This window comes from Gracilinanus agilis, chromosome 5 (genome assembly GCF_016433145.1).
Source record: "Gracilinanus agilis isolate LMUSP501 chromosome 5, AgileGrace, whole genome shotgun sequence".
NCBI lineage: Eukaryota > Metazoa > Chordata > Mammalia > Didelphimorphia > Didelphidae > Gracilinanus > Gracilinanus agilis.
The window spans coordinates 294,194,201-294,218,707 of record NC_058134.1 but is presented as its reverse complement, the minus strand read 5'-3'; the positions used below and the strand labels follow the sequence as shown (position 1 = coordinate 294,218,707).

General features: G+C 42.5%; 1 protein-coding gene across 3 annotated transcripts; it reads right to left on the bottom strand.

Annotated features, from left to right (window-relative positions):
- Positions 1 to 452: 452 nt before the first annotated feature.
- DDX23 (DEAD-box helicase 23) lies at positions 453 to 24,395 on the bottom strand. Of its 3 annotated transcripts, XM_044677377.1 has the most exons (18): positions 24,313 to 24,379; positions 12,234 to 12,305; positions 11,371 to 11,579; positions 10,180 to 10,284; positions 7,818 to 7,911; positions 7,664 to 7,729; positions 7,407 to 7,545; positions 7,051 to 7,184; positions 6,826 to 6,938; positions 6,440 to 6,583; positions 6,143 to 6,368; positions 5,765 to 5,910; positions 4,438 to 4,615; positions 3,648 to 3,890; positions 3,073 to 3,224; positions 2,642 to 2,750; positions 1,858 to 2,032; positions 453 to 1,373 (listed from the first exon to the last, which is right to left on the bottom strand). In XM_044677377.1, the coding sequence occupies exons 3-18, from the start codon at positions 11,577 to 11,579 to the stop codon at positions 1,150 to 1,152; spliced, it is 2,457 nt and encodes an 818-aa protein (XP_044533312.1). In that variant the 5' UTR covers positions 12,234 to 12,305; positions 24,313 to 24,379; the 3' UTR covers positions 453 to 1,149. The 3 variants fall into 3 exon arrangements, with proteins under 3 accessions (XP_044533312.1, XP_044533313.1, XP_044533315.1); XM_044677378.1 differs by lacking the exon at positions 12,234 to 12,305 and having other exon boundaries at positions 24,313 to 24,395; XM_044677380.1 differs by lacking the exons at positions 12,234 to 12,305; positions 24,313 to 24,379 and adding an exon at positions 12,066 to 12,081.
- Between the last annotated feature and the right edge of the window lie 112 nt (positions 24,396 to 24,507).

Genomic DNA, 24,507 nt, shown 5'->3' with positions numbered 1-24,507 from the left:
ATTGGCCAGAAAAGGCAGTCCTGCCCCTGCTTCCCCCTTCTACAACTTTTCCCTGTGGGCACAGAACTCTAGGTAACCATGAAGGCTAAAAGGACACAAGTGTGGATCGCGACCTGAGGATCAACCATCCCCATCTTCAAAAGTGCCCCAATGAGCTGGCTGTCCCCTTACCTTGCAAAGCTCCCCGCAGGATGCTTTGTACAATCGTGGAAGTAACAGGTTGTCATCAGTGCTCCCCTGCTACCTGTCCTCTATGCTTCACCCTCCCAGCCCCCCACTGCCTTTTTGGATCTCCAGTGGTCCAAAGATTCTACCCCAAAGAATTTTGTAAAAAATGAGCCCTGCTCTCCCACATACATCTAGAAACTAGGTTCTTCTTTTGTTTCTATCTTTGAAATGTAAAGCCAATGTTGAGGAGTGAGCTAGGACCTGGGACTGACCAAACACATACATAATGTCTATATATTTATTCCCAGAACATACAAACTTTCATCTCAGAGAATAGAAAACAGAACTGTTCACAGCTAGTAATTGAGAGACAGACAGCCGGTCCTACTCTGACCCCACAGCATTTAAGAAAAAAAAAAAAAAAAAAAAAACTTCCCCAGGGCCAGGAGTGTATGCAGAACATTTTCTCCCTGGCACAGCAGCTATACACAAGTCAAATGCTTTTAACTTGTTTTATGAGCCACATGGGAAAAGGTGATGAAAGTGACCATGAAGAGAAGCTGCCAATGTCAGGGAACCCTCAAGCCCCCCAGATCACTCCAGGCAATGCTGCTATGGCTAGTGCAGGCAGAAGACTGTCCCAAAGTCTTCCATCCAGGCGGCCAGGGTCCTGTTCAGTTTAGAGGAAAATGCCAACCCAATGTCCAACTTGCCAGAGGGAAGTCTCCATTATCTGAGGAGGACCCACAGACGGGTAAGAGTGAGGCCAGTTTGCAGTCGTTTAGTTCATTCCCACTTTAACTCCCCCAGTCACCTCCCCTTATGGCCCTAATCACAGCCCCGGGGACCTGTCCAAGGGATTAAGCAGTATGATCTTAAATGTGTCCATTAGCCTCCATCACCCAGTGGGAAGCATGAAAATAGATGTAAAGGAGCAGGAAGCCACAGAGCATCTCTGATGCCAGGGAGAGAGCTGTGGGGTTAGGCAAAGATGGTCTCCTCCCGGCGTTTCTTGGTGAGGATGGTGCCTGGCTTGTGCTGAGCATCAGGGTGGTTGGCCAGCTCTGGGGGACAGGATGACACTGGGCTTTCTAGGATGGCCTGCTTTAGCTCATAGAAAACAGCAGAGTCTTCCTTGGTGAGGAAGGTGATGGCCACGCCACTCTTGCCTGCTCTCCCGGTACGTCCAATACGGTGGATATAATCTGTGGAGTTGGAGACAAGGTTATTAGTAGTTTCAAGAACGTCTCGGCAATATCCATCCCTTGGCTTAGGAGTATCTGAAGACTCCCTTCTCAGTCACACGTTCTTCTCACATCGGGAATTGCTGTGTCTTGTCCAGGGCTCACTTTCTTGACTGTTTGGCTCTGACTGCCCCAGGGGACACAACTTAAGATTTTTCTGTTCCCACATCCCACTACCTTTGCCTCACTCTTTCTCCTAATGGCCTACAGACTCTTTATCGTTTCCTGATGGATGGGCACAGATCACTGTGACATGAAAGCAAAAGGGCTGACGGTCTTCTCAGGGTGAGGGGCAAACGCAGGGTCTCAGAAGGAAAAGCTGGAGACAAGGATCTTCTTTGGACACTAAATGCTAGCCCTGAAAGTAACTGGCCAAATGGGAACAAAGGGCTTGGGAGACTGTCGTAGTATAATCTGTATTGAAGCCACTTAATTTCCTCCTTACCTTCAATGTTCTTGGCCATATCATAGTTGACAACCATAGATACATCCTGAATGTCAATACCACGACCAGCCACATCTGTGGCCACCAGTATGTCCTTTGCACCAGCTTTGAGGTTGGAGAGTGCAAACTCACGCTGCTCTTGGCCCTTCCCACCATGCAGTGTACACGCATTATACTGTGGAGAAAGTACTTCATTTAGAAAAAGACAGATGAATTGCTGGAGGGGCCTAGAGGAGGATGGGGGGTAGAACCCAATACCCGAGCATTCTCAGGGGGAGGGCCAGGAGAAGGAATGACAAGAGAGCAACAAAATCAGAATAGGTGGAGGCGAGATCAGGATAAGGAGTAGGGGTGAAGACAGGAAGAAAAGCCGAAGAATAAAGGGATACACAGGCAAGGGATGGGAAAAGCAAATACTGGAGTGGCTGAGTTAATGAAAGTTAAGTGTTCAGTGGAAGGAACCTCCTCCGTCACCACCATCAGAGGGAAGGAGACCACACCGTACAACTTAGTTCTACACTTTTAGAGGCCTCCTCTATCTGCATCCCCAGTCTCTTGACAAGCAGAATGGCAAAGAGCCTTCCCAAGTCCTATTAAATCTGAATGAGACTCAACTAGAGGTTGCTGTGGTTGCCACTGCTAGGCTGACCTGAGATTATTCCCCCATCCCTGTCTTTGGCTCCTAGGATCCTGAAAAAAGGGGCAGGAAGGGGTTAGAAAAGAATCCCACAGTGTGTGGTCAGTGCCCAGAAGTCTAGGTTTCTTTCTGCCCCTCTGCACTCACCCCCATCTTCTCTAGAGACTTGGCCAATACATCGCAGCCCTTCTTCTGATTGACAAAGATGATGATAGGTGGGTCAAAGCCCTGTTCCAATATTGCTAAGAGTTTTTTCCTGGGTTAAAAAGAGAAAGATTAGTAGAAGGCAGGATCTGGAAACTGAGCTTTCCAACCCACCAACTGGACACCCAGAGCCATAGGAAAGATGCCCACAATGGAACAACTGACTCTACTCCCATATAGGCTCCTGGCTCTAACAGCTGCCAAAGGAGAAATAGCAGAGCTAGCAACCCCATTTTACTAGTTTGGTTCTTGAAATTCCTTATCTCAGTCCCTTCCTCACTCCACCTGCCATCAATGCTCCACCCTGACGGGACAAGAGGCCTTCCAGAGCCCCTTGCCACCCCACCTTGCCTTAGTGAGGTTGCCCTCTGTACCTTTTCTCTGACTCTGACATGAGGAACACCTTCTGCTCCACACGTTCATGAGGCTTGCCCGCAGAGCCAATGTACACCACAGCTGGACGCCGCAGGTAGCTACGGGCCAAACGCTCCACTGCTGGAGGCATGGTGGCGGTGAACATGACAGTCTGTAGGAACACAAGGCTACCACTTCAATCCTGTCTCTCCCAACTGAGAGTTTAACCTAGGATGTGGGACTGTTGTATGCGTAAGGATGCACTTCAAAGTGACATTTATGCCTTAAAATGCTGAAAAAAATTGAAAAACATGTCTTCTGCCTCTCATTTAAGGTCCATTAAGGACTATTTAAGATTCATGGCTCTCATGGGACTCTGACTTTCAGACAACTGAGTCTATTTGCTGGATGCTGTGAAAAACCCTAAATGCTCTAGTCCACAACCCACGGCTTAACTGTGTCCTCACCACCATGGCATTATGTATGGTTTATAGTTTTCTCTGCCTCTGACTTGGGCAAAAAGTACCCTAAGGATGAGGCAGGTGCCTGGAGCATGCCCGAACCCCCTGAGCCCTGTCCAGAGATCCAGCCTTACCTGGCGGTACTTATGCTTGCCTGACTCAAAGTTTGCCAACATCTTCTCGGGATCCTCAGCCTCATCCGTGTCTGGCTTCTGGTTGCTGACAGGCATGTGCTCGAGGATCTTCTGCACGTCTGGCTCAAAGCCCATGTCAATCATCCTGTCAGCTTCATCCAGGACCACATAGGTGCAGCGGCTCAGCACCAGGTAACGATTCTCAAGTACATCAATGAGTCTCCCAGGGGTGGCAATGACAATCTGTAAGAAGAAACTTTTTTCCGCTCATGTAGTGTATTTTCCCTGAGGAATGGCATATTAATCCTGCTCCCCCATGTCTGGCAGTGCAAGCTGACCAGAGATTATGCCTCTACATGGCCACCTCAGATCTCTCTAAGAAAGAATGGGCTAAACGTGTGGAGGGCAAGCAGAGATAAGATCCAGGGGGACTTTCTAAGGGGAAAAGGGCACACAAAGGGGCAATTCTATAAAGAGAGTGAGAAGCAGGCAATCAAAGGCAGAGGCACTGGGGGAAACTTGGTCTCAGCACCCTAATTCTTCTAAAGAGATGCTTCATGCTTCCCTTTCCAACTCTGGGAGGAGAAACACAAGATTCTCCACATTTTAAATCTGCCAACTTAGTCCCAGAGTGAGGTTAGAGGTACACACAGTGCCAATCAGTCAGATAAGCCATATTACTCTTAATTCCATTAAACGCCCATAGAAGGAGCTCTCAAAAGAGAACCCAAGTTTCATACATTAGATTCCTCTGCACCAGTTGGATGACTTGCTAGCTAAACAAACCAACCTCACAGCCCATGCGTAGTCTGAAGCCCTGGTCCTCTCGGGAGATGCCACCGATGACAGCCACAGTACGGATACCTAAAGGTTTCCCAAACTTGATGGTCTCTTCTTCAATCTGTTGGGCCAACTCTCGGGTAGGAGCCAAGATAATTGCATAGGGGCCCTGGTCTGACTCTTCAATCCTGTGACAAATGAAACCACCCCATTGTCATCTGCCTTGGTCCTTTCTCTCTTAATTACTTCCCTTCTTCCCTGATCAGGAGGCAGATCTTAAGGATGTACAATCATCCTTAAAGAAAGCTAGAGTAAGGGGATTAAGGATCATGCTGTAGACCAGCAAGATTCTTCAACTCCTAATTTCTCACCTGTCTTTGGGCAGGACAGGCCTAGCTCTAGCCTAGGAATTTCTCCTATTCTTGAGGTCACTGGAATAGAAGATACTAAGATTTTATTCATCAACTATTCCAGTGCTTCACACCTTACAAAGCCAAGAAATTTTTCTTCATGTTTAAACTAAATCTCTTCTGTGGTACTTGAAGCCTATTTCTTTTTGTTCAGTTATTAGAAGAAATAGAAACCAGCTGTTCATCTTCCTCTGTGTAATATCCCTTCACAAACTAGAAAACAATTATTAACTTATCCCTTGGCAGTGTGAACAGTCCAGCCCCTTTCACCATGCCTGAGTGGGCTGTCATGAAGAGTCCTGGAGTAGGAGGTAGAAAAACACAGTTCTTCTCATTCTCAGGTTTGTGACCCTGGATAATCTATTTAATCCCTCTGGGCCTCAGTTCCTTATCTGAAGAATAAAAGCTAGACTAAATTAGGATAATAAAATCCTACATAGGATAAAATCCCCTCATCTGAGGTTTTGCTTTCCACAGTTTCAGTTATGAAAGGTCAACCCAAAGGACTCTAAGTCCCCCTCCCCACCTCCAAGTATAGAAAGTCTGCCCAGGTGGTGGTCTCTTCTGCTTCCACTTTCATTTTTTAGTTTAGTTTTTTTTTTTTTTTTTGGGGGGGGGGTTAGGCCACAAAGCATCCACAAAACTGAGGGGCAGAAAACACATCCATGGGGGTCAGTGGGTGCTTGCCTATATCTGCAGTTTCAGCCACCTGAGGCAGGTCTTGGAACATATTTACTGTAGAAATGGGGCCCTACTGTACTTCTGTGACCCTGTCTGCAGTGCGAGTCCTCTGCTCTAGACCTCAATGAAATGGCCTGTGCTTAAAGAGGGGCCTGCTCACTGAAGAGGCAGAAAGAAGAATTCAGAGAGTGCACTTGTTGCCTCTGCCCTCTTCCATCCCGCTTCACCCACTCCATCTGATGCCACCTGTCAATTTTGGGAAGGGTGGTGATCCAGACCAGCAGGGGGATAAGGAAGGCTGCTGTCTTGCCACTTCCGGTCTCAGCCACGCCAATGATGTCACGATTCTGCAGTCCAATAGGAATTGCCTGGCGCTGGATGGGTGTTGGTTCCTGCAGAGACCCAAGGAAGGATGGGTGACCGCCCAGGATCACTCCACTGGGCTGGGGCTCAGGTGGAGGCTGCACTCACCATGTGAGGGTCTAAGGTCAGGGGGCTTAGGAAAGGCCAAAGCTCTCCGAAGGAGAATGGCTCCTTAGTCAGAAGAGGCAGCAGGTAGGGGAGGGGCTGAGCTCATGGTTGCTAAGTGGCTGCACCATGCAGGGTCTCCCTGGCTCCACTCACCTTGTAGCCGCACTTGTCAATGACCTCCAGAATGTGGGGGGGCAGTGAAGAGTCTTTCCAGGAGCGGATGGGGTTGGGGATCTTACCACCCTTGGTGGTAATGCTGTAGTCCTCCCGGAAGATGCGCCAGTCTCTGTCCGTCATCTCGTCCAGCTTTTTCTGTGACCAGTGCCTGTCATCCCAGCGCTGCTTGGCTTCTTTCTTCCGGAGTTTTCGAAGGCGAGCCCTGGGGAGGAGCCGGGACGTTGGCCACACTTCTGTGGGTGCGCCAGCCCCCAGCCCGCACTGGCCACTTACTCTTCCTGCTCCTTCTCCTCCAGAGTGCGCCGCTTCTCCATCAGGTCTCCGTAGAAACGCGACTGTTCCCGCTTCTGCTGCTTCAGGTCAATGCCGGCAATAAAACCTCGGCCCAGCAGCTGCACCTGGTGCCTTTCCTTGTAGCTGGGAGGGAGAACGAAAGGGCAGGGAAGCAGGCGATCAGCAAGGAAGCGCTACCGCTTCAGCTCCTCTCCCTGACCATGGCCTGTCCCCATCCCTGCCCCCCCCCTCCTTTTCTCCCTTCCCCTCTCTTCTCTCTCCCACCACCAGCCCTGGCCCTCCTTCCTCCATTTGCTCCTGACCGCTGCCACTCCGAGAAGCATCTTCACGTACATGCACCCAGGGTCTGGCCCAAAGTCACTCACAGTGGGTTGTAGTCAATGGAGGTGTCTTCAGAGGCGTCCCATTCAAAGACAAACTTCCTGTCATTGAGGTGCCTGGTCCGACGCCGCTTCTTCACGCCACCCAGGTAACGTTCCTGCCAGGGAAGACAGAGGCTCATGAGGCCCGGCTCACCGGCTCTTGTCACCCTCTTAGGAGAGGCTGCTCAGGGTGGGAAGAGGTGACGGAGCCAGGGCTGGCGCTCATACCTTAATGGCATGCAACTCCTTGCTCTTGTCCTTCTCTTCTCGGATCTTCTGCCGCCCTTCCTCGTCCTCATTGCCATTTGTTTCCCTCTCCATTCTCTCCCTACGTTCTCGGCGCTCCCGCTCTTGAGGGTCCTCTATAGGGCAGAAGACGACAAAAGGAAGGGGAAATGAGTAGGAAAATAAGCACAGATACAAGTGAAAAAAGGAGGACAACACAGTCCCAGCCCAGGAAGCATTAGCTTCTGGGGAGATCAACCACTTTATAGTGTTCTTCTATCAAGACTCACGAGGTTCTTCTCCCCTTCTCTCACCTCCCCGATGGCCAGTCCACACTGACCCCCATGCAGCACCCTCACCCAGCATCTTCCTGCCCAGGTCTTGGAAGTGTTTCCTTTTCTTCCTCTCCTCCTCAATCAGCTTCTGTCTCTCCTCCACTTCTTGCTGCCGCCGCTTGAGGGCTTCAGCCTCTCTTTCTGCTTTGGAGAGGAACTTGGGCTGTAAGAGTAGTGAGCCCAGTCAAAAAAGGCAAAAAACTGTCTGACTGATGCAGAGAAAGGAAGGGGCTCTAAGACCTCCAGGAAGAAAGAATTAATCCATATTTTTAAATTCTTGCCTTGGCCTCAGCTTCCTCTTCAGCCTTCTTCTTGGCCAGAAGTTCCTCCAGAGACAAGGGCTGGGCCTGGAGACACAAATGGTACCCATTACTTGTACCTAGAATTCTCCTTTCTCTGATGATCTAATGGCTAGGGAATGCAAAGGAATCTTACTTTTGGCTTCTTTTCTCCATGGTCATCGTCTTCATCCTTCTTGGAATCTCTGTCCTTTCGGGACTTAGAGTCTTTGCCCCTGCCAGGGGATAAACTTCAAGGGGAAAGAAGAGAAAAATTCCACATCATGCCTTTGCCTTTGAAAGAGCCCCAGAGAGAGCATGATGGAAAAGCCAAATGACAGTCAGAATGTAACAAGATCTGCCGGATCACCACCTCTCAAGGGAATCTTAGCTTATCTACAACTGAACAGGGACTGGACCTCAGTTCTCCTTCAATTTCTTCTCTCCTTAGAGAAATAAGTCCTCAACTGGCTTTTATAAATATGAAAGCTATTTTCTCCAAATTGGTTATAGTTAGGGAAAAAACCCTATACTTAACTGTAAATGACCCAAGTGACAAAAACAATCTGTTACATTTCACCCAGTCACACTTAGGGTCCTTTTCCCTCTTCCTCTAGCCTCACTCTTTTTCACCTACACTTGAGTTTAGGCTATGAGGAATCTGAAATAACCTCCAAAAATCAGCCTTTCTTTAATGTACTATTCTTCTTCTGTCTTATATACTTATTGCTTTGCAGAACTTGAAAAAAAAGTATCTAGAGGGGCCAAGATAGCCTTATTTTATATTCATTCATCAATAATAGACTTGTATTTTTTTCCAAAATTATATCTAAAGTCAAAGACTACATAAGAAGAATCTGAAAAAATTAAAATGTAATAACTCAGTACTTGATAAAATCAGGAATACAAAAATACTTGGGGGAAAAAGCCTCTATTTGACAAGTACCGTTCAGAGAACTGGAACACAAAGGAAGAAATTAGGTTTAGACCAACATCTTACATATATACAGTATAAGTATAAAATGGAAACTAGATCTGATTATCAAAGGTCAAACTAGAATTAGAATTAGAATTAGAATTAGAAAAAAATAAGATCAGGCAATTTTCCCCAATGACTCTGGCTAGAACTGTTAACTAAACAAGGGATAGATCTTTTAAAATAAAATAGATATTTTGATTATATATGAATTTGAAAATCTTTGGAATGAAGACAATCAATGCAACTAGAATAAAAGGGAAATAATGGGTTGTGGGGAAAAAAGTTTGTATTGAATATCTCTGATAAGGGTCAGATTTCTAAGAGCTGTAGAGAACTAACACAAAAATACAAGACCAAGGGGCAGCCGGGTAGCTCAGTGGATTGAGAGCCAGGCCTAGAGACAGGAGGTCCTAGGTTCAAATCCGGCCTCAGACACTTCCCAGTTGTGTGACCCTGGGCAAGTCACTTGACCGCCATTGCCCACCCTTACCACTCTTCCACCAAGGAGCCAATACACAAAAGTTAAGGGTTAAAAAACAAACAAACAAACAAAAAAATACAAGACCAAGAATCATTTCTCAATCGATAATTAGCCAAAGGACATGAACAAATAGAAGTTCAAACTATTAACAACCATATGAAACACTTCCAAATTGCTAAAAGTAAGAGAAATGTAAAAACAACCCTGTGGTTTCACTTCACTCAGCAAATTGACAGTAATAATAAATGATGGAAAAAATCAAGGTTGGAGAAGCTATGGAAAGACTGGTGGAATTGCAAATTGGTCCAGTCATTTTGGAAAGCAATTGGAAATTATGCAAAGAAAGTGAATAAAATGTCCTTCCCCCTTGATCTAGAGATCTCAATGCAAGATATATATCCAAAGAAAGTCAAAATCAGAAATATTCCCATATACACCAAAAGATTAAATTAGTGGAGCTTAATAGCAGCCACTGCACAATTTCATGTCTTTTTAAATTTTTTTTTATTTTTAATTCTTACTTCTGTTTTAAACTCAATACTAAGAATTGGTTCCAAAGCAGAAGATCAGTAAGGGCTAATAATTGGGGTTAAGTGACTTGCCTAGGGGTCACATAGCTAGGGAAGTGTCTGAGGCCACATTTGAACTCAGGATCTCCCATCTCTAGGCCTGACTCTCTAAACACTGGATCATCTGGCTGCCCCAAGTGCCTTTTAAATAAAAAAAGTAACATGTGAATGGTCACCAACCTGTGGAGGTTAAATGCTTCTTTCATTTTTGATAGTTTTGTTGATAATTTATATTTTTACTTCCATTTCTGAAACTATTCCCCCCATTCCCTTACCCAGCAAGCCATCCCTTGCTACAAAGAAAAGAGAAACACCTACTAAGCCTGACAGTATAGGAAATGTTCCATACTCATAATTGCCAACTCTGCAAAGAAAGAAGGGAGCTTACTCTCTAATAATTTAAATCTACTTTTCTGTGAATGGCCATTCATTACAAAATGCAAAGGGCCAGGTGAATTCATTTGTAGTCCCTTTTCCACTTCTCAGATACCTGGATCGTTTACGGTCCTTGTCTCGTCTATGTCCATCCTTGTCCCGGTCCTTCTTGTTTCGATCTCTATCCTTGTCCCGATCTCGATCTTTATGTCTCCTTTCCCTAAAAGACAACAAATTTAAGAGATCACTTGTCATTCCCACTTTAATCACAAGAGTCTCCTTTTCCTCTTTCTTTTCCTCTACCTCAAGCCATATTTCCTTTCTTTACTATCCTAAAGAAAATTTTCTCAAACTGGGAGATAGGGCTATCATGGAGGTCACAAAGGAGATCAGAAGGAGTTATGTAGGTCTGTTGTTATACTGAGAAGTTGCCAAATAACAAGCAACAACTGATTGGTCATAGCAATGACCACAAGATGATCTAGGGTAAAAGTATGGGAATGTGTAGAAATAGAACTGGGTGAAGGAATATATGCACTGTAGGCAAGGCTTGAAATTTTTCACCTTTTCTAAAAGATGCTAAAAGACTAGTTTATTTCAATTTTAGAATGGCACAAAAAATTAGTTATTTATAGATCTTTAATAATGACGACCATACTTTCTTTGCATTAATGGCTGCAAAATTACAGGTCACATTATTGACATGAATACATTTTGTAGTTCTGTATCAATGATTACTCAGTCTATAGTCTTTACATTCCAATCTGCTTTTCCTACTGATTCTCCCAGTACAAAAAGTACATGGCAATAAAATCTAATTTACAGAAACATTGGTATCACTTCATTTGTAGTGGGCAGCATCAAACAGAGAAATCTCTATTCTAAACAGCCTCAGGACAGGAAAGGATGTCCAATGTTGTTTACATTCCAACTATTTAGTGCAGTGTCTTGTACATAGCTGGTTCTTAATGTTTATTGAGTTCAATAGATTTAAATTCTTACTGGTGTTAATTTCCACAAGAGGTACTGAATCTTCATTTTAACATGTATAATTAAACTTTACACAAAATAACCTTACCTGTGGGTCTTTGAAACAACCATATTTTCTAGCCTTAAAATGTGCATTTATAGAAAAGAATATTAAAAAAGGTTCCTCATCCCCTTCTGTCACAGCCTATCAGGTCTTTGATGCTTATTCTAGGCCTAACTGTCTAAATGCAATGTGGAGTCATGGGAGCCATCCCAAGGGCTAGGCTGGGCTATAGCTGGGATCTCCTCTTCTTTCCTCCACAATGAGCTCATTTACCTCTCTGTGGACTTGGACCTGGAACGTGAACGAGAATGGCTGCCTCCTCTTCGTCGGTCCCTTGACCTGTGACGCTTCCGATCTTTAGATGGGGAAGACTTTCGATCTCTGTCCCTCTCCCTCTCTCTATCAGGGGATCGTGACCTTTTCCTCTCTTCCTTGGAAGGTGAAGCATCACGGTCCTTCTTATCAGCCAGCTCTCCTGCCATCTATTGATAAACAAGGACTGGTGGTGAGGAGTACACTGAACCATAAAAACATCTCAAATTAAACATCCAAGAACAATGTTGCATCTGCTAGCCATTCTCAGACCTGAATACATGTCTAAGGTCCAAATAGAATGCTTGAGAGGGAGAAATAGTAATAATAATAGTTAACATTTACATAATGCTTTATGGTTTACAAAGAAATGTATACACACATATAAATATATATGAAATTTCACTTGATTCTTGTGACAACCTTTGGTGGTGGATTTACATGTTATACTTATTTTAGAGATGAGAAAAAACACCATTGCATAGCTAAAATGTATCTAAGGCAGGATTTAAACTCAAGTCTGCATGATTCCAAGCCCAGTACTTAATCCTACCACCCAAATGCCAAGATCTAAAGAAAAACTTAAGAGGTTTGGAATTAAAATCCATAATGCTGTTGATTTATAAAGAAATCTGGTCTGGGATACTACAACTCACCTTAGATCAGACTAAGAAAACAGTACCATGCAGGAGTCCTGGGATCTTATTCCCCATACTCAAACAGATTTCATACTCCCTCAAGGACCTGAGACTTGGAAAGTAATACTGCTATTAGGGCCAAACAGATCTCACAGTCTTGTCCAAATGCCATCCTGTCTGCATTACCTTGTCTCACCGAAGGGCAGAGCAAAAGTGATTCTGTTCCCCCTTCTGCCTGGGGTACTCTCAAGTCCCAACCTAAAGAGAACAACATTGCCACATTTATTCACTGTGGCTCAGTATTTCCAAATGCCACTTGGTCTATAAAACCCACCCCAAGCACTCATACTGATAACAAGTCTGGATCTGCTCTGAAGACCCCAAAGATGTTCTCACAGACCAGGAATCTTCTATGAGTCAGGACTGTTGGTTCTCTAAATTCTGATTGTAAAATGAAAAGTTCCTTTTCAGGCTCATTTCATGCCATCCATCCAAACAAGAGGGGTTTTGTGTCAATAAATGTAGCAGGCAAGGAAAAGAAAAATAATGAATAATACTCTGAATAATATTGATGATATTTTTTAACTTGGATAATTTCCCACATGGTCTATTATACTAAAATCTATTAACAACGTAAGGAAGTATGGTGGTGCCTCTCACATCTTCTAAACCACATTTGTAAAATAGGGGGGCTAGACAAGATGGTCTTTGAAGTCCTTTCAGATCTAGCTCTATGTAACCCCAAGCAAGATTCTTGTGGTAGCTTCTGGTTCAAAGGGTTCTCTCCTTGCATGAAGTGAAGTAGCCTGTGCTCCACAGAGCCATATGACTCAACAGTGGTTCAGGCAGGATGGCTCTGGCAATCCCTTCCCTAACAAAGCCCTCCTGCTCTCAAGCTTTCTGAACCTTCTGGGTGACACTGCTTCTGCAAACGTCAGGGGAGCTGGGTCCTGGACTAAGTACAGCTTTTATTTTTATTTTTAAACCTCTGCCTTCTGCTTTAGAATCAATACTATATATTCGTTCCAAGGCAGAAAAGTGGTAAGGGCTAGGCAATGGGGGTTAAGTGACTTACCCAGGATCACACAGCCAGGAAGTGTCTGAGGTCAGATTTGAACTGAGGACCTCCTATCTTTAGGCCTGGCTCTCGATCCATTGAGCCACCCAGCTGACCCCTAAGAGGAGTTTTTAAGTGGCCTCCTTCAGAGCCATAAGGACACCCAACAAACATTCCTGAATGTCAGTGACTTCTTGATTCTTTCCCTCTTTCATAATTATAAGTTGCCAAGTATTGTTGATTTGAACATCGCAAAATGAATGCAATAGTGAAAGAACCAATAAGGAGACAGAGTGATACAACTTTCAAGAAGAGAAAAACCCAAAAGGTAGGCCAAAAATATCTGGGGCACTGGGATGAGAAGGGGCAGAGTCAGTAAGACTTTAGCAAGAAATAAAGAGAAAGCCAAGAGCAAGCTACACATCTCCACCCCACATCTGTTGTCCCAGGTTCAGAACCTAAGCCCAAGCCAACATTCAGATCCTAAGACCCTGCCTGGGCAAATAGTGGTCCAAGTCAACCCAACACCCCTTGAGGTTCCAAGCAAACCTTCAGTGAGGACTGAAATTCCAGCCCAGGGCAGTCTGTGCTGTGCAGTATGATCTGTGTGGGTCCAGAGGGAGGCCAGGAGTCCCAGCCAGGGCCTGTGGTGAGGACACAGATTCCAGTTTGGGGCAGTTGGTGGACCAAAAGCTGGCCCCCCTGAGCCTCTTGTCAAAGGCTCAAGGGCAGGGCAGTCTGCTTGTGCATGACCCAATCAAGCTCAGAGTAAGATCAAAAGCTTCACCCAAGCCTGAAGCTAGAATTTGAGCTATCAGCAGTCTCAGGGCATTATCAAATCAGCAGTGGGAAATGGTCCTTAGAGCTCCCAGCCCTCAGACTATCAAACTATCTTGGAAGATCTAAAACTGCCAGAAACCCAGAAATAAGGCTAAGGGTAGCAGCAAGGAAGGACTGAAGTTTAAGAAGGGGCCCTAACCTCCCTGAGAACAGAGCCAACCTTTAAAAAGGGTAGGAAAAATGAGCAGACAACAAAAAAAAGCACCTAAGTTGAAAGGATTTTTATGGAGACAAATAGCAAAGTACAGACACAGAAGGGGACAGTGAAAGCAAAGCTAACACAAAGCTAACAAAGTCCAAAAGAAAAATATGAATTGGACTTAAGATTCTGAAAAAGCTCAAAAAGGATTTCAAAAATCAATTAAGGGAGGCAGAAGAAAAATGGGGAAGAGAAAGAAAAGCAATGTAAGAAGAAATGGGCCAAATAAAAAGGAGGCTCAAAAGCTGATGGAAGAAAATTATTCCTTAAAAATTAGTATTGGGTAACTAGAAGCTAATGATTTCATGAGACATCAAGAAACAATAAAACAAAATCAAAAGAATGAAAAAATAGAATATGAACTATCTCAATGAAAAAACAACTGATCTGGAAAATAGATCCAGGAGACATAATTTCAGAATTGTTGGACTACCTGAAAGCCACGATTAAAAAAACAAAAAACAAAAACAAAAAAAACCCCATGGACATCATAATACAAGAACTTATCAAAGAAATCTACCCAGATATTGTTAATTAAGAAAATAAAATGGAAATGGAAAGAAACCACAGATCACCAACAGAAATAAACCCTCAAATGACAACCCCCAGGAATATAACAGCTAAATTCAAGAGTACCCAAGCCAAGGAGAAAATACTGTAAGCAACCAGAAAAAACAACAACAATTCAAATACCATGGAGCTACAATTGAGATCACAAAAGACTTAGCGGCTTCCACATTAAAGGAATATGATATTCAGGAAGGAGGAAAGATCTAGGATAGAGTCACCTATCCAGAAAAACCCAGCATATTTTTTCAGGGGGAAAAATGGTCATTTAATAAAATAGAAGATTTCCAAGCATTCCTGAGGAAAAAACCAGACCTAAACAAAAAATCTGAAGTCTAAACCCGAGATCCAAGCTTAAAACGGTAAATAAGAAAGAGAAAATTTAAGGGACTCGATAATGTCAAACTATATGTATTCCTACATGAAAAGAGGATATGTGTAATTCTTAAACATTATTCTTAGTAGTAGAGCAGATAGAAGGAATAAACCTAGATGGGGGATGGTCACAGAATAAGCTGCTGCTGCTGATATGATATACAAAAAAAATCAAGGGGTGAAAAGGAGGATTGCACTGAGAGAAAAGGAAAGAGAGAGATGGAATGGGATAAATCATATAACATAAAGAGGCATGAAAACTATTACAGGGGAGGGGAGAATGAGGGTAGTGATGAACAATGCTTAAACTTTACTCTCATCGTAACTGGCTCAGAGAGGGAATAACAACCACACTCAGTAAGGTATAGAATTCTATATTACCCTACAGAGAAGTAGAAGGGGAATAAGACAAGGGAAGGGGGAGGGTGTAGTTGGAGGGAAGGGGATGGGGGGGGTGATAAAAAGCAAAATATTGGTGAGGAAGAGAGTAAAAGGGAACAGAGCAAGATCAAAAGGGGGATATGAGATGGAGTACAATACACAGTTAATAATTATAATGCTAAATGTGAATGGGATGAATTCACCCATAAAACAGAAGTGGATAGCAGAGCGGATTAAAAACCAGTATCCTACTATAAGTTGTTTACAAGAAACACATTTGAGGCAGGGTGACACATACAGAGTAAAGGTAAAGGCTGGAGCAGAATTTATTATGTATCATCTAAAATTTAAAAAAGCAGGAGTATGTTGTGAGGAAGATTAGTTAGTAATTAATTAAGTATTAAGGTTGGACCTAGCAGGAAGGGCTGGAGCATTCCAAGATGGAATGAAGGAGCAGGAAGTGGCATGTGCTCTGAAAGAGACTCCATTAGTGGTTGGCACAAACTGCTGCTAACCCTGGAAGATCTCAGAGTTAAGGACACCCTGCATCCAGACTCCCTGGGATCCTGAGTGGTGGTGGCATCTAGCAAGTGGACAAGAACTGCAGAGCTGCACCAAGTGGAGGAGGAATTTGGGATCTGGTGGACAGCATCTCAAACACACTCTCTCTACTTGGATACCTTGGACCACCTTGGCTTTTGGCATCCTGTGATCATCTGTGGATTACCATGAGAACCCTCAAAGCCACCCTCAGGCCCGTTAGCTGTGCTGGTCAAACCTGGCTGGAACCAGGTTTGAAGCAGACTTCCCAGTGACTCCTGCACAGCTCCTTTGGGCCCTGCCTGCTTAGGTCACTAAGATTAGAGAAGTCAAGTCCTCCCCTTGCCCTGTGGTTTTGCCATTTAGGTTTTAGTGTAGAATCCCCTATCCCATCCTTTTAGTTTTTCACAATTAAACTGTTTAAAACTTTTACCTTGCCTGCTGGTTCCATAGACCCTGGCCTAGGGTGAGCAGAGTGACAGGCCAACTGCCATTCTTGATTCTTGGTCTCCCTATCCTGGTTAGTCCTGTCTCTCCTTCAACCCAGTGTGTGAACCCACAAACCATTAGGACACATTTACATCCCTGGTGCCCCATCTCTTTTACAAGTAGCAATCATGATTTCAGACAAAGCTAAAGCAAAAACTGATCTGATTAAGAGATAAGGAAGGAAATTACATCTTGCTAAACAGGTACTAAACACAATGAAGTAATCTCAATACTAAACATATATGCACCAAACGATATAGCATTCTGATTTTTAAAGGAGAAACTAAAGGAGCTTAAGGAAATACATAGTAAAACTATACTAGTGGAGGACCTCAACCTTCCCCTTTCAGAACTAGATAAATCAAACCTAAAAATATATAAGAAAGAAGTATGGTAGGTGAATGAAATTTTGGAAAAGTTAAATTTAATCGATATCTAAAGAAAACTAAATAGGGATAAAAAGGAATATAACTTCTTTTTAGCAGCACATGGTACAAATACAAAGACTGACCATATACTAAGGCATACAAACATCACAAACAAATGCAGAAAAGCAGAAATGATAAATGCAATCTTTTCAGATCATAATGCAATAATAATTATAATTAGTAAGGGTTCAAGAAGAGACAAATTAAAAATTAACTGGAAACTAAATAATCTAATTCTTCAAAACTCGTAGTTTAAAGAACAAATCATAGAAACAATGACTGATTTCACTGAAGAGAATGACAAAGAGAAGACAACATATCAAAAATTATGGGATACCAAAGCAGTACTCGGGAAAAATTTATATCCCTGAGTGCCTATATCAGGGGTCGGCAACGTATGGCTCTTTCTGCAGGAGTCATAAAGTCAATTTTTTTTCAGGCGCTGTTACAGGAGCGCGCACTGACAGACAAACTGCAGCACAGTAACTAACAGTTTACCCATGACATCATGTGTCACGTGATATGTCAATGTCATGACGTGTAGTGCAGAGGTGCAATCAAACCTGCAAAAGGCTAACCGCAGAATTTCTGTCAGTTGAGAGGGTTTAGAACCCTGACTAGAGGCAGTTGATCCGGGAGGCTCGGTCAGAGCAGAAGGGTCAACTGAGCTCGGTCTTTGGGCTGAAACCTGGCCTTGAATCTGTGCCTTTTCTCTTGAGATTTTGTAGCTTGGCTAATTCCTCTGATCTCCCTGACCTTCTCTATTCCATTCCCCATTTCCTTTCCTAATTTCCTGTGGGTTTTGGGAGAAGGGTGGATTTGGGTGGTAGCAATCAAACTTTGAAGACTTGGGTTTTCCCCATAGACAAGTAGGGCTTACCCTTGATACAAATTATCTCCTGATTCATTGTGTATTCCCTAAACTTAAAGGCAACAAAACCTCCCGGGCTGAGTGGGAGCAGGCTCTTGCTCAGTTTGCCCCATTCCTGTGTCCCTCCCCCACCTGGAGCTTCTCCCTAGGTGGTTGTTAGAGAAACTTTGTATCCCTCTGTCCTTTATAATCAACCCTGAAACTTAATAAACCCTGTTGTTATTTAATCAAACTTTTTGCTAAATCTTGGTTGAATAAGAGGGATAAGGAGAGAAAGGAATAGTTTCTCTTTGGGTCCTGAGGGGAGTTGGAAGCGTCCATCTTGGAAGAAGTGGTGATCTCTATACTTCCTCTGAGAAGCCCTTCTATTTCACAGACAGGGAAGAGCCTTGGGGCTCTTCTTTTGTGAACTTGAGAAACTGACTAGAAAGCCCCCTAGTTAGTTTCAAACCATTTCTGACTGGACCCAACCTTTTGTCTGTAGAAGTGCCCTTCCTACCTGAAAGGGTTCAGCCTGTTTCCCTTCAGTGTCCTCTGTCTCAAGCCTGTGTACCCAGTCTGTGTCTCTCTGTTGCAGCTGCCTGCCCAACTACCTCATCCTCTACCTTTGCCGCTCATTATACTTAAACGTCTTATATTTCCCTAAACTCAGCCATTCCCTTACATCTCTCCTACCACCTCGATCTACTACCTCCACTATTGTACCCTCCTTTCCCACCTATTGACTTAGGGACCCACAAACCCCATCCACGTGCTTTATTCTCTTATTACAGACATCACGTACCTTTTGGAACCGCGACTATCTTCTAAGATAGAAGGCTCCCTCATTGATATTGCCGCGCAAGACGAATCCTGGTCATTAGTTCAGCTTGATAGGTGTGCTGTGTGTTCCTCCTTCTGCCCTCCTTTTACTCTTTCCACACCTGTTACTGACATCTTGGGGTCCTGTATAGTGATTGATCACTTTTGTCTACATTCTCTACCCCTCTGCCTCTGATTTACATGGCTTTATCTCAGTGCATATATACATTTACAATCCTTTCTCACTTTTTTTTTTTACCTATTCTGCTGCTATATTTATTTTTCGGTGAGGACATTGCCTTGTTTGTTACCCCTCTGCCTCTGATTTACATGGCTTTATCTCAGTGTATTTATACATTTACAAACCATCCCTGGAACTGTCTCACTTGTTTTACCTATTCTGCTGCTATATTGATTTTTCAGTGAGGACACTGCTTTGTTTGTTACCTCTACTCATGGGGTCTGCACTCCCTATTTGTGGGATTGTTATCGTTTTTAACTTTTCTACCTGCTCTTAAAGGGGAACTATAGTCAGATTATATCTTTACATATGCTTCATTAGTGAGAAGCATTTCTCCCCAGTAGTTGTTTCATTTGATACAGAATGATTGAGTAGGCAGCACTGATAAACACCTGTACCAGGAAATGTGTGTGATGTGTCCTGGCCAGTTTTCCATGAAAAGGTACCCTCCTCCCCCACTACTTACTAATGTCTGCACACAACTTGTGTTATTTTTTGTAATCTCCTGATTTCCTACTTAATTTATGTGGCCAAATGGCTTAACCAGCAGGCTGGCAGCTTTTTCTTCTTCTGTTGCCTGACTTGAGAGAGGGAGAAGAAAAAGTATTCTTCCCTGAATTTTTCTGTCTTTATTTCAGCAATTTTCTTAGTGTAAAGGAGTTTTATATGTAAGATCACATTTAACAGATGGAAATCTCAATTCCTGCATGAAGCTTAACCTCACCACATATCAACCAGATTACAAATCCATCGGCAAAACCATGCCATACCAGAAGTCACATTAATGGTAAGAAGTACTTTATTCATCATTGGTTAGCACATAATAACGTTATTAAAAATAGTTCAGAGACTTATTGTACTTTAAAAGTGTTGTTCTTACATAAAATGCACATATTTACTTGTATTCAGTGTTAAACATATTGTATGGCTCTCACAAAATTACATTTTAAAAAATGTGGAGTTTATGGCTCTCATAGCCAAAAAGGTTGCAGACCCCTGGATTATATCAACAAAACAGAGAAAAAGGAGATCAATGAATTGGGCATGCAACTAAAAGAACTAGAAAAAGAACAAAGTAAAAATCCCAAGATAAAGATTAATTGGAAATCCTAAAAGTCAAAGGAGAAATTAATAAAACAAAGTAAAAAGAACTATTAAACTAATAAAAGAGACTAGGAATTGGTTCTTTGAAAAAATAAAAAACAAAATAGATAAAATACTAGCTAATCTAATTTTTAAAAGAAAGAAGAGAATCAAATTATCAGTATGAAAAGGGGAATTTCAGCTCTAATGAAGAGGAAATTAAGGCAATTATTAGAAGCTATTGCTATATAATAAGTATGACAATCTAGGTGAAATGGATGAATATTTACTGAAATATAAATTGCCTAGATCAGTGATGGGCAAACTATTCCCCGTGGGCCAGATCTAGGCCGTAGTTTGCCCATCACTGCCTTAAGCAATTCCCTAATCACTACATCTGGATGTGGGGGTGTAGTGATTAGGGAATAGATTGCCTCAAAAGAGAAAATAGAATACTTAATCCCATCTCAGAAAAAGAAATTGAACAAACCATCAATGAACTCCCCAGGAAAAACTTCCCAGGGTCAGATATATTCACAAGTGAATCCTATCAAACATTTAAAGAACAACTAATCCCAATACTATACAAACTATTTGACAAAATAAGCAAAGGAATCTCACCAAATTCTTTTTATGACACAAATATGGTATTGATACTTAAGCCAAGCAGACCAAAAACAGAGAAAGAAAACTACAGATCAATCATCTTAATGAACATAGATTCAAAAATCTAGCAAGGAGACTATAGCAAGTTATCACAAGGATTATTCACTATGACCAGGTGGGAATTATACCAGGAAGGCAAGGCTGGTTAAATATTAGGAAAACTATCTGCATGAGTGACCCTATCAATAACCAAACTAACAGAAATCACATGATTATCTCAATAGATACAGAAAAAGTCTTTGACAAAATACAACATCCATTCCTATCAAGAACCCTAGAAAGTATAGGAATAAAAGGCCCTTTCCCCTCAAAATAATAAATAGTATTATTTAGTTACAAAACCATCAGTAAGTATCACTTGCAATGGGATAAATTAGAAGCCTTCCCAATAACATCAGAAGGGCAAGGATGCCCATTATCACCACTATTATTTAATATTATACTAGAAATGCTAGCTTTGGCAATTATAGAAGAAAAAGAAATTGAAGGGATTAAAGTAAGCAATGAGGAAACTAAACTATCACTATTTGCAGATGATATGACGGTATAATTAGAAAATCAACTAAAAAGCTGGTGGAAATAATCAATAACTTTAGTAAAGTTGCAAGAGACAAAATAAACTCACATAAATCTTCAGCATTTCTATATATTTCCAACAAAAATCAACAGTAAGAATTAGAAAGAGAAACTCCATTTAAAATCACTTTAGACAATACAAAATATTTGGGAATATATCTGTCCAGAGAACATTACGAGATGTAAAATGAATAATTTTGATTATATTAAATTTAAAATGTTTTGTACAAACAAAACCAATGCAACCAAAATTAAAAGGAAAGCAATAACCTGGGGGGAAATTTTTATAACAAAATTCTCTGACAAAGGTCTAATTTCTTAAATATACAAAGAACTAAGTCAAACTTACAAGAAATCAAATCATTCCCCAATTGACAAATGGTCAAGGGATATGAATGGGCAGTTTTCAGATGAGGAAATAAAAACTATCAATAATTATATGAAATAATGTTCTAAATCCCTCCTGATTAAAGAAATGCAAATCAAAACAACTCTGAGGTACCACCTTACATCTAGCAGAGTGGCCAATATGATAGTAAAGGAAAATAATAAATGTTAGAGGGGATGTGGCAAAATTGGGACACTAATGCATTGTTGGTGGAGTTGTGAATTCATCCAACCATTCAGGAAGGCAATTTGGCATTATATGCAAAGGGCTTTAAAAGAATGTGTACCCTTTGAGCCAGCCATGCTACTTCTGGGTTTGTACCCCAAAGAGATAATAAGGAAAAAGACTTGTACAAAAATATTTATAGCTGCACTCTTTGTGGTGGCAAAAAATTGGAAAATGAAGGGGTGTCCATTGATTGGGGAATGGCTGAACAAATTGTAGTAACTGCTGGTTATGGAATACTACTATGCTGAAAGGAATGATGAACTGGAGGAATTCCATGTGAACTGGAAAGACCTCCAGGAATTGATACAGAGTGAAAGGAGCAGAACAAGGAGAACATTGTACACAGAGACCGATACACTATGGCACAATTGAATGTAAATGGCTTCTCTACTAGCAGCAATGTGATCCGGGACAATTCTGAAAGACTTATGAGAAAGAATGCTATCCACATCCAGAGAAAGAACTATGGGAGTAGAAACACAGAAGAAAAACATGATTGATCACATAGTTCAATGGGGATACAATTGGGGATGTTGACTTTAAATGATCACTCTATTGCAAATATTAATAATATGGAAACTGGTTTTGAACAATGATACATGTAAAACCCAGTGGACTTGCTTGTGGGTTCTGGGGGGGAAGGAAAGAACATGAATCATGTAACCATGGAAAAACATTCTAAGTCTAATTAATTAATTAATTTCTAAAAAGCCACACAGGCAAAAATAAATAAATAAAAGCAATGCAATGATCCAGGACAATTCTGTGGGACTTATGAGAAAGAATGCTATCCATATGGAGAGAAAGGACTGTGGGAGTAGAAAACATATAATTTATTACTTGTTTATATGGAAAACAAACAAGTCATGGGGAAAGGGAAAATTAGGATAATTTTAGGAGGGCTAAAGGATAACTAAGGATAACTCCTGATTAGCTTGTAAAAAGTGATCACTATCAAGCAAGGTGGAAATCTACTAGCCAAATTCTAACAAAAATATTTGCATGATAGGTGGAAGGGACTGAAAAATGTGTATCATAATTCAACCAGTGATGCACTTCTTCCATGTGGATCTCTACATTTTGCTAAGCTTCATTTCCAGTGGTGACTGTGAGTAATAGAATATACTGAACTCAGAGGGGGCTCAGTGAAAGCCAGGTTTGCAGATGGGAGGTCCTAGGTCAAATCTGACATCAGACACTTCTTAGCTGTGTGATCCAACGCAAGTCACTTAACCCCAATTGCCTAATCCTTAAGGCTTTTCTGCCTATAAACTGATCAATTCTAAGACAGCAGGCAAGAATTTTAAAAAATACACTAAACTCAGAACCAAACCTTTAACCAAAAATTACAGCGTTAAACCAATATTCTAATGGAGAATATCACAGTTCAATTACCAAAAATGTCACTTTAATATTTTAGTAAGAACTAAAAGTTTTTTTGGTATCATGTCATCCTTTAAAAATTTCTATTTATTATTATAACTGTATATAATGTGCCTGTATGTAATACATGGCATAAGGAGTATATAATAAAAGTAATTTATAAATAGGATAGGTGCTGGCTTTGTGATTTCATTTTAAAATAAGTATACATGTACTAGAGGTGTATCCTTTAGAGTTACCTACTCATAAAAGTGTGCAATTAAAAAAAAAAAACACTGGAAACCATTGACCTAGGGCTATTGCTACAGCCTAACAAGTTGTCTTTCCTCTACTCTCACTTCTTTCAAATTCATTCTTCGTGTTGCTCCCCTTGATGGGGCATAATCTCCATTCAAAACCTTTCAAAGACTGTTTTGCAACCTACCAAATGATGCTCAAACTCTTTAGCCTGGCATTTGCCACTTTCTATAAGAGTATATTTCCCCTACTTTTCAAAGGTTCTCTAATGCAATCTACCAAATAATGTTCGAACTCCTTGGTTTGGCATTTTTCGCTTTCTACAACGGTAATATATACCTTTCCAGGATCCCATACTCTCTGCTCCTGCCAAACTGGCCGATATGACATCCCTTAAGGCTAAGTCTTCTTGCCACACTCTTCCCTAGACAGTGTTCGTGCTTCTGTATTAAATCAATTTTTTTTTTTATCTTTTGTTTTCATTTCCCCTCCCATAGGGCCAACAAGTACCCGAACTTGCTCAAGTTGGATGAGAGCAGTGCGCCCTCCTTAAGTCTCCCAAGATCTACCTAGGAAGTGGCTTCTAACGCACTTGGCTAGGCTTGGTCACCAGGGCTAGGCTCCGGGGTGGGGGGCTTTTCTGATATGGACTCTGACTTCCCCTCCAGCCAGTGCCTAGCAGACGTCCCTGGCACCGCACGCCGAGGGAAGGATGAACTCCAGCCGGCTTTAGGGCTGGGGGTAGGGCGATCCAGGGCCCCGTTCGTGCGGCCCGAAGAGCCCAGCACGCGTCCGAGGCGGAAGCGACCTCCCGTCCCCGCCCTCCCGAGCTCCAGTCCCGTTCCTGACCCCCCCCGTGGGTGGGGGCCTTGGAGTCCCCATCTCGTCCTCGCTCCCAGAGAGCCCGGGACTCACCACACCGGAGCTGAACCGCTCAACGCGGCCTCAACGTCGCAGGGAGACCGCCATTTTTCCCGGTTTCCAATCACCCAGACGGCGCCTCGGGCCGCGCGCCAAGCTGGGAAAGCGAGTCCCCGGCCTCTCGGGCCCGGGCTTATCATGCGAACTAAGAAACTACAGTTCCCAGCGTGCATAGCGCTCCCGACCGGT

Bases quoted from the DNA above. Each gene is read 5' to 3' on its own strand.
- DDX23 (XM_044677378.1), bottom strand. From the start codon at position 11,579: ATGGCAGGAGAGCTGGCTGATAAGAAGGACCGTGATGCTTCACCTTCC. The intron at 6,584-6,825 runs GTGAGTGACTTT...TCTCCCTCCCAG, and splicing joins TCCATTGACTACAACCCACT to CTACAAGGAAAGGCACCAGG. The intron at 2,751-3,072 runs GTACAGAGGGCA...TTTTTAACCCAG, and splicing joins ATGTCAGAGTCAGAGAAAAG to GAAAAAACTCTTAGCAATAT.